Source organism: Centrocercus urophasianus, unplaced genomic scaffold (genome assembly GCF_019232065.1).
Source record: "Centrocercus urophasianus isolate 14NV4802_14NV808 unplaced genomic scaffold, USGS_Curo_1.0 seq_12, whole genome shotgun sequence".
NCBI classification, from domain to species: Eukaryota; Metazoa; Chordata; class Aves; order Galliformes; family Phasianidae; genus Centrocercus; species Centrocercus urophasianus.
In genome coordinates this window covers 33,239,617-33,248,626 of record NW_024884364.1, presented here as the reverse complement: position 1 = coordinate 33,248,626, position 9,010 = coordinate 33,239,617, and the positions used below count along the sequence as shown (strand labels likewise).

Genomic DNA, 9,010 nt, shown 5'->3' with positions numbered 1-9,010 from the left:
CACTTCTCCTGGATAACGTTGCTTTGTTTAAGCCAGCAATCTTACACATCAAAAAAGGAAGAACACAACCCCCCCCCCCCCCCCCAAATTGTGAAAAACAAAACAAAACCAAAACAACAACAAAACCACACTTCTATGCAGCTCGTACCTACTACAGAATTCTCACCAAATTAAAATACAGAGTTCCAGTTCCATATGTTCAGTAATACCTTTGGTTATATCGGTAAACCTCTTTCGTTCTAATAATTAACTGTCTCTAGTTGGACAACAGAACTATTTCATGTTCTTCCCTTTCATAGGGGCTTCTGTTAGTTTCACTTTCCGGATATTTATATCAAGAGAAGGTCACAGTATTCTCAGGAGAAAAACTGCAAGGAGTGAGGTGTGTGGGAGGAAGAAGGAATGGAGAAGCCAAGCTGGTAACATTTTCTTTCTAAAAAAATAAGCTTTCAGAAGTTTGCAAGCCCCAGTGCCTATTTTCAACTGAGTTCAAAATGGTAGATAAACTGTATGTATTCCAGCCAGCTGCACAGATACTAAATCATCTTAGTCGTCTTAAAAAAGAAAAAAAAAAAAAGCTGAGTTCTGCTTTAGTTCACCCTTCTCCTTTCACTGCTGGCTAATCACTGCCCTCCCAGGTTCACTGCTGTACTGTTTCCTTGCCTGCCTTGAAGCTGGTGGGGAAAGCTCTGCAGGTAGTAGACCTGGAGGAGCAACTTGTCATGGAGGGGAAGGAAGGAGACAGAATGGTTTGTTCTTCTAGCATAAATTTCCTTCTAGGCCAATTTGGAAGAACAGATTTTACCATGGCCCTGTACGCACTGAGAAGTTATTATTCATCTGCCTACGTGCTACAAGTACAAAGATTAGAGCCATTATTAAATATTAACAAGGGCAGCTGAATAATCCCCTCACAGAAACCAAAAGCGTAGCCTGTTACATAAAGGGAAGTGCTTCTGGAGTTAAAACAAAGACGACTAAGAACAGGATGTGTTTCTTGGTTCTAGTTATCTCTGGCATCCTTCATAGGAGCAGTAGGTTGAACGTTTCCAGAGGAGTGTGATTTGTACATGATAGCAGTCTTGTAAAATATTTTAGGGTTCAAATGGATTTGAGAATAGCTTTTGGGATAGTCATGCTATCTTTTGTCAGCCATTTGCTATGACCTTTAACAAATGCGGTGCACGAGCAGCAAAGCAGAGAACTTAAGAAAACCAGAATTGTTTAGAAGGTACCACTCCAGCTGCAGCAGATCATTACAGGATTTGAACTTGGAAGCAAAATCCTCAGCCAGGAATAAACGAAAGCTATTGCAGAAACATCACGAGTGTTAATTAAGTCCCAACATCAGCTTTTCAAAATAGCTACCAATCACTTAAAACTAGCATTATTGTACATGTATGCGTACCAGCGATCCTGGCATTTCTGAGTTTTTTTTTCATACCAATTTAAACTAGCCTTGTAATGCAGTCTTTAAAGACCTACTTCCAAGCATTTAAGCATATAAAAAAAAAAAGTACAGGCTTTAATTCCACAGAAATCAATGGGACTTAAAGCATATGCCTGAGTATTTTGGAAAGCAGAAATGAAGTTCTCAAATATTTGCAGAGTTCTGCTCAAACACAATGAAGATTCTGCAAGCTAACATCCTCTTCCCTGTCATGTTAGAAATGCAACTAGATTTGGTTTTAATGAGAAAAGATTACTGGCTTTGATCCAACCCAACATAGGGACAAAGGGACAGGGTTAAAATGAGAATATTGAGCATACCGTGACTCTTGGAGTCTTATTCGAAACACAAAGTTCCAAAAGTAAGTGTTCACGGATAAACAGAGACTCCAAACTTTGGAGGGGGGGGGGGAAAAGAGAGGGACAGGGTGAAATTAATTGTTACCACAAAACATATTTTCATTGCTAGTTTTTCGTTTTTAAATGACATACAAGGATCTTCTACTCTAATAAAGCCTGCTGTATACTCTGGTGGCGACCTTCGGATTTGAGGAAATTTTATATAAACCCATAAATTATTTCTTTTTGTAGTGGGGGGAAAATATTTTCAATACAGTGGAGTGATAGCAAAATTCATAATGATGCAGTACACAACTTTTAACTTTTCAGAATCGGGTCTACAAACTATAAACTCTTAAATTTCTCCAATAACTGGAAATGTTGTGGGTATTTGAATTTACTTACCTGAACAGTCATTGAGCAAATATCTTCAGATACAAGTCTAGATGCAGAGTTAATGGAATTTGAATATTACACATAATATAAATCAACGTTTGACAATATCAAAACCCCATCAAACAGTGGGCCCTTCTTATGCTATTATCAAATATACGTTTACTCTATCACTGTAGGATAGCTGAGAATCATAGAGTGCTACCGTAGGCTCGTTTATTAAATTTGGTCAGTTTTCAGACCTTCCAAATAGGAATACTAAACATTTATTTTTCCCCTCTGGAAATTTTTTTTTTTTTTTTTTAAACTCCTGCATAATACAGTTGTCATCCCAATTCCTCATGAATTTATAAAAATATTTTTTTTTATCCAATAATCCCGGTAAGGTAAAAATAGGAGTTTTTATAGCAAATGATAAACAGGCTCATGGACTATGAGAGAAACTAAACTCACTGAAGTTGCCATACATTCGCTACTGAATCACACATGGCCTTTTTCTTTGTGTGTGTGTTGCTGTCCACCTCAGACTAGCAGTTTTTAAGGTGCAGAAGCATCTTTCAAATACACGCATCAAACTTAACGATCAAGTTCCTCACATGCTTTAAATTTACATCACCTGCCCATCAAGAGCCGTGTTAAATAACAGCACTAATTGAAACTGCATAATTCTTTAGAAATGGCAGCACTTCCAATTCAGAGAATAAAGGGGTGCTTACGTGGTTCTTTATATTACTAGATAATATTTTCTGAAATAAGAAAATGAAATGGAAAAAAAAACCAAAACAACCACATTTGAAAGAAGTTGCTGCACCTGCAAAAACACTCTTTAAGCTTACTATGAAATACAAAAAAGTGCACCCTTCTATATCTACATATAAAACATATTAGAAATAAAACTTGTGTAAAATGTTTGCTGTGCAAACTATAAAAACAGTCAGTCAGTCCATTCTTTTTCCTAAACGTTGTGACACACTCTCATGCTTCCTACTGCAGAGAATCGCTGTTATCCAAAACCAGCCCACTGATATTTGTCGTTGAGAGATCTCCTCCATCGTCTTCACCGCTGTCTACGGACTCATCCTCACTTTGCCCCGCCATCATAACTTGCTGAACGGCCAGTGTAGCACCATCGGATGACAAGGACTGGAGACTGTCTACATTCATGTTTACCGGGGCTGTAATTGTTACAACAGCACCTGGAGAAGCACAATCACACAATTTTAGCTTCTTTCTTGGTTTCTCAGGCTAAGCAAGGCATATTTGTATGTAGTAGAGTTTATGATCAACAGGAAGAAAATCTAAGGAACTAAATTAAAATAAAAGCTAAATAACTTGTCAGATACTTCAACGTTAGGAAATGCCAGAATCACGTTGGTCTAGAATCTTTAATTCATCTGTGTTCTGGGTACTCATTAAAGAAATCTCCAATCAAGTAATCACAAGATCATTTCTGCAAAGTACTCCAACTTAACCCATTGCAGAAAAATTGGAGTGTTCATAGAGAAAACGTGACTTAAATTGATAAAGTTGTTGTCAAACCCAGCAGAAGCTGAGGAAAAAAAGTTGCTAAAACACTGCAACGAATAAAGCAGCATGCTGCAGGAATGTGAGGACTGTCCTGAGATTAAAACAGATTCAATTTAGGAAAGTGAAATATTATTGGATCTGATGCTACGGAAGTTACTGCAGTCAAATTTTTGGAGATTAGTCTATTTCTCTTTTTCACAGTGAGAAATTTGAAACACCTGAAGCTTATATAAAAGTGCAGATAGCAACGGGGAAAGGAATGTGAACAGATTCACAACGGATGGGGAGTTGTGAAGATGAAGGGACAGTCCAGTACTTCTAATTAAACAGAATGCAGCTGGTGTGTCTACACATAGTGAGAGAACTTATTTACACATCTACCCTTCCTCCTACTGTTTCATAATTTCTGAAATAAAAGCAAGTGTCTCACTGCATTTATTCCAATAAAATATCCCTCCCAAAAATAAACTGAAGATGAAAAAAATGACATTCTTGTTACGTTTTTCCAAATTAAGAAGAGTCATGCTGAAATATCAAGGAGTTTCTTCCACGAGATGTATCAAACTCTCCATTTCTGTTATAGAGGAATCAACTTCGCTTTCCGTGTTCTAACTAGTTCTCCTTACCATCTGACATAGTGAGCTCATTAGACTGCTGCTGAGCAACTCCTGATGCAATGGAGTCAGGCCAGAACCTCTGAACCGGTCTGTTCTGAGCTGTTTTCTTCTTTGTTTTTGGAGTTTCAGAACAACTGGAATCCAGCATTGGCTGAAGAATTCGTCTTCTAGCATTGATAAACCTAAACAAAATCAGTGGTAAGTACTCATGAGCTGAAGTTGGTTAATATTCTGTCTGTTGGATTCACAAAGTATGCAGTAGGAAAAAAACAAACAGAAGTATAAAAGCTGCAAAGCATCACTTCTCCCTTCCAGCTCAGTCTGACATTCTTTTTAGCATGTAAAACTAGAACTCCTAGAATACTGTCATCCTTCAATATTAGCAAACTAGCTAAGCAAGTACTCCTCTCATTTTGCTGCTAAGTGTTCCCCCCCAAAAAACCTTACTGACAAAAATTCTCCAGACAACATGACAAATGTACATTTCAAGACCTTATTATAAGCTGAGCACCAGAAAAGTTGTTGACAGTACCATTCAGAAAGCTGACACTCCTCTTATTAGGGCTCACCTAAATTTTATCCCTAACCTAGTTAGTTTGGTCTGATTTCATTTACTCCATTAAGCTCCTCCCTGCTTCAATTATTTGAAAGGCTCACAGGTCTTTCCAGGCCTGGTGCCTGATCCAGGAGACACTGCTAAGCACATTTTTCAGAAGGAAGTAGAGCGGTGCTGTCAGATTCACACAGCGTAATGCAGTGCCTTGTGGAAACATCAGCCAAATCTCAGTACCATACAGCTCTGTTACTTCCACACCATGAGAACAGTTATACTGATGCACTTGTGTAACCACTGTACTGCCATTATCTTGCGTATTTCCCCACTGAACCCTTGTGCAGTCCTGCAGCCAGCACCATTTTGAAATCACTACAGTGATTTTAGGAACACAATACCATGAGTAGAATAGGATGCATGCTGGCATCCTCATTCCTCTTCTGCAAGACCAGGCTTCTCACCTTAAGCCTGTAAACCCTTAAGTTTAAACTTAAGACATACTACATACTGAGCTGCAAACTACAGTGGCTGAGATACTGACACCTTCCATTTGGACACCGTTGTTTAGCAACTGTCATTTGGTAGAAAAGTGGAATGAAGATCTATTGACAGTAACAAACTGTAAAATATGCAGCCATAATCATATGGGGAACACTCTTCAGAGCCTCAGGTCACTGAATTCCTTGAATCTTGATTTATATTATATATATATTTAATATAATTATCTTGCAGAAGATATGCAAGTACTTCCATCTCTTCAAGCGATAGAAGAGAGTTTAATTCTTATGGCTGCAAAGACTTCTTTGCAGCCATAAGATAAAGATAAGATAAGATAAAGACTTCTTCTGAAGTCTTTATATAATTAAAGTGGCAGAAGGATACAAATAAGATACTTGTGTATCAGCATATAATTCTAGTCCTTAAACATGGAGCATGGAACAGTAAGCTCAACTCCACATATCCAAGCCATACTCTTAATTACTTCTCAATCTCACAAGCACGCAGAGACAAAAACAGAGAAGTTGGAAGAGTTTTCGGTCTTACCAATTGTTAACTTGGAGTAGTGTAAGATTTGTTTGTGCTGCAATCTGTTTCTTCTCATCCTCTGTTGGATATGGATGCTAAACAAGAGAAAAAAGCAAATAAAGACACAAGCTTCTGTTTCATCTCCTCATCAAAAATAAGGACTCCTTTATTACAAGTGATTAAAGATGCTAGACTAAGGTCATCTAACTCGTAATGAACAAATTCAAGAAACCTCACAAACTTTTATAGATAAAAATCATTTAACAAAAAGTGTGTTACTATGCGAAACTGGTCTTATCCTTGAAAATATGCACTGTATCATTGAACTGTTGATGTTTAATTCAGCAAGAGAGATTCTCATGGCTGACAATCTTTATTAAACAGCGTGATCTCTGGGCAATAAGCATGTGATAAGATCTGATTAGTTATGCTTTCTAAAGGCACTGTCATATGAGAGTACTGACAAGCCTTTTCTGGTTAAAATAAGCTACTCTGAACTAAATGGATGAAAAGAGTGGAAAAGTGCTAAAGAAGCGCACACGTGCTTTCCCAGCATCGTTTGTCTGTTTCAAAATAGCTGCTAATTGACTGAAAATACCAATATTAAACACCACAATATTCTTCAAGAATAAATATTTATGCAAAGGCAGGACTTGTAATGCAGGCAAGAGTAGGTAGCAACAAACTAGGTATGCATTGGAAGTGTTGTTGAAAAGGGGAAAAGACAGAAAGCTTGAAATTCCTCTAAAACAGAAACAAACAAAAAACCCCTCAAAAAAACTCACAGCTACAAATAGAAGTATTTCTTTGCGTGCCATAGAGCAGGGCCAAGAAAGCACTACATTCTCAACACAATGAAATGAAGAAGGATCCCTTTTAACAACATTAATTGAGCTCATGGGGTACAAATATAACATGATTATTAAAACAATGACATCAACAGATGGAACTGCTCCAGATGACTTCAGAAAAAACTGAGCTGGGATTACACAAACAGTAAGTTCACCTTCCCTATGAAACAAAATTATAAAAGACCACATAGAGTTGCATAAAAACCTTCGACTCCTGATCATGTTCAGTCCTTACCCCTATGTGCTGAAATAGCCAAGATCTCATCACGTTTGTAGCGTGCTTGGGAAGAACTCCTCTTTTATTTTTTGATGAGCCATCATCTTGATGCAAGATGCCTAGATCTTGGTTTAATTGCAACTGAAGCTGCGTGTATAATTTTAAAATAAGAAAGTTAGCATAGTAATAGCAGTATTTTGCATTAATATATGTTATTTGGAGAAGGAATGAAAAGAGATTAGGAACTCTGATTCTAAAAAGCTACTTTATTTGCTAGGGAAGGCTTACAACAGCAGCTCACCTACAATAGCATTCCAAAACATCTTTTTCAGGGAATACAAGACATGAGATTTCCAGATAATGCAAAAATTATAGAATGCTTCTGTTTTAAGAATTACAACTGTTTTCAGTGTGTATATGTGATCGTCACAAGAGCCAAATGATGATTTGCTGTAATTTAGAATAAAATCCCTCCATGTACTAAATGACAGGATTCTCTGTACTGATCCATGCAACGTTAGGGTTTCGACTGACTTTTCATCCTACCAACTCATTTGCACAAGTGAAGAGTGAAGAGCAACTGAAAAGCCCCATCCTGAAAAAACTCACTGTGTGCAAGCACAAGCAATTATGGAAGCTGTAAAGTAGTAAAGATTTAGGTCTTAAGCAAAGAACTTAAAATTATAAACATTAGAGTTGCAAACCATGGTATTTAAGGTCCTGCTAAATAAATTCATCTAAATTTTCAAGAAGTAGGAAGATATATGCAAAAGACTAGTAAGGGGAAAAAGTTCTGGCTACCATCAAATTCTGAATTCACTTTACAACACTGTTTTCCTAAAATTTCAGGTTTCTTTCACAGCTTTGCTTTCTTTTTCACTTCTAGAGCTACATCAAGTTGTTTGCACATTGGTTATCTGAACATGAGGGGATACGTTGTTAAGTGCTTAGGCAGAGATAATAAGAAACAGAATATAAATTGCATATGAGATTGCATTTCAGACAATTATAACTTATTCCCAATCAGGTTTTTCAAACAATAGGGAGCAGTTTCTTCAGGCCAGTCATTATGTCTACGTCTGGTATGAAACAAGATTTAAATATCATTTCTGAACTAAGTTCAAGTCATCAAATTACAACAAACATTTTTTGCATTCTTTTATTTGCAAAACAATGTTTCACTTTCTAAGTGATCTGTCTGCATATGGAGGCTTCATAATGAAATTTCAATAGTTATCCACCAGTTTTTCTTTTCTACATACAGAGCACTGTGAAACACTGAGCATTTCAAGAGGTATTTCCTATAATTGAGATACAGGAATACATACAATTTCACAGTGTTGGTGGTTGCCGTCTTAAGACGATAAATTTCTGACAGCAGCACAGCATTACACAGCAACATTCAAATCTATCCTGCCATAAACCCAGTTCAACAATTAGGAAAGCTATAATCCTTGTAAAATCACAAGGATGTAAAATCCTTGTAAAATGGTATTTAATTTAGAAAGCTTTTTATTTGGCTGGTTTTGTTTAATCCACATGTAAATACTTTTTTTTTTTTCTTTCTTTACTGATAACAGAAAAGGGGAAAAATACATACAATGTTTAACAAGTATGAAGTACGACGTCCGACGTCGCAAGGCAGATCTGCTTGGGACATCATGCCCTATTATAAAATCTGTAAATCCTATAGTGTATCACATTCAAACCCAAACTGCTGAAAACAAAGAGATTCATCAGAACCCAGGAAACTGTTTTGTGAAGCCCATGAAACACACCTGAGAATTCTGGATTCGAATAGTCCCAGGGGACAATGCTTGCGTCACCACTTGGCCTTGTGGAGTGACCACAGTAACAGGCTGATACACTGTCCCTCCTGAAAAAACAAAACATTTTGGTAAGTAGAAGCCCCTAAATATTCTCTTTAAACATAGAAACACATCATCACTGTAGACAGTACCACACTTCTGACAATATATCAATTATTTTAACATACCACAATCTATTCCAGCTGTCATCTAAGATGCATGATGCAAAA

At 37.1% G+C, this 9,010-nt stretch overlaps 1 protein-coding gene across 2 annotated transcripts in view; it reads right to left on the bottom strand.

The window, feature by feature from the left end:
* Window positions 1-881: 881 nt before the first annotated feature.
* Window positions 882-9,010, bottom strand: part of PKNOX1 (PBX/knotted 1 homeobox 1) — a 40,109-nt gene continuing 31,980 nt past the window's right edge. For both annotated transcript variants that reach the window (XM_042810067.1, XM_042810069.1), the window contains 5 exons: window positions 8,751-8,848; window positions 6,991-7,119; window positions 5,923-5,999; window positions 4,335-4,507; window positions 882-3,377 (listed from right to left, as the gene is read on the bottom strand). In XM_042810067.1, coding sequence (XP_042666001.1) covers window positions 3,166-3,377; window positions 4,335-4,507; window positions 5,923-5,999; window positions 6,991-7,119; window positions 8,751-8,848 — 689 coding nt within the window. In that variant the 3' untranslated portion in view covers window positions 882-3,165. The remainder of the gene's footprint in view (window positions 3,378-4,334; window positions 4,508-5,922; window positions 6,000-6,990; window positions 7,120-8,750; window positions 8,849-9,010) is intronic.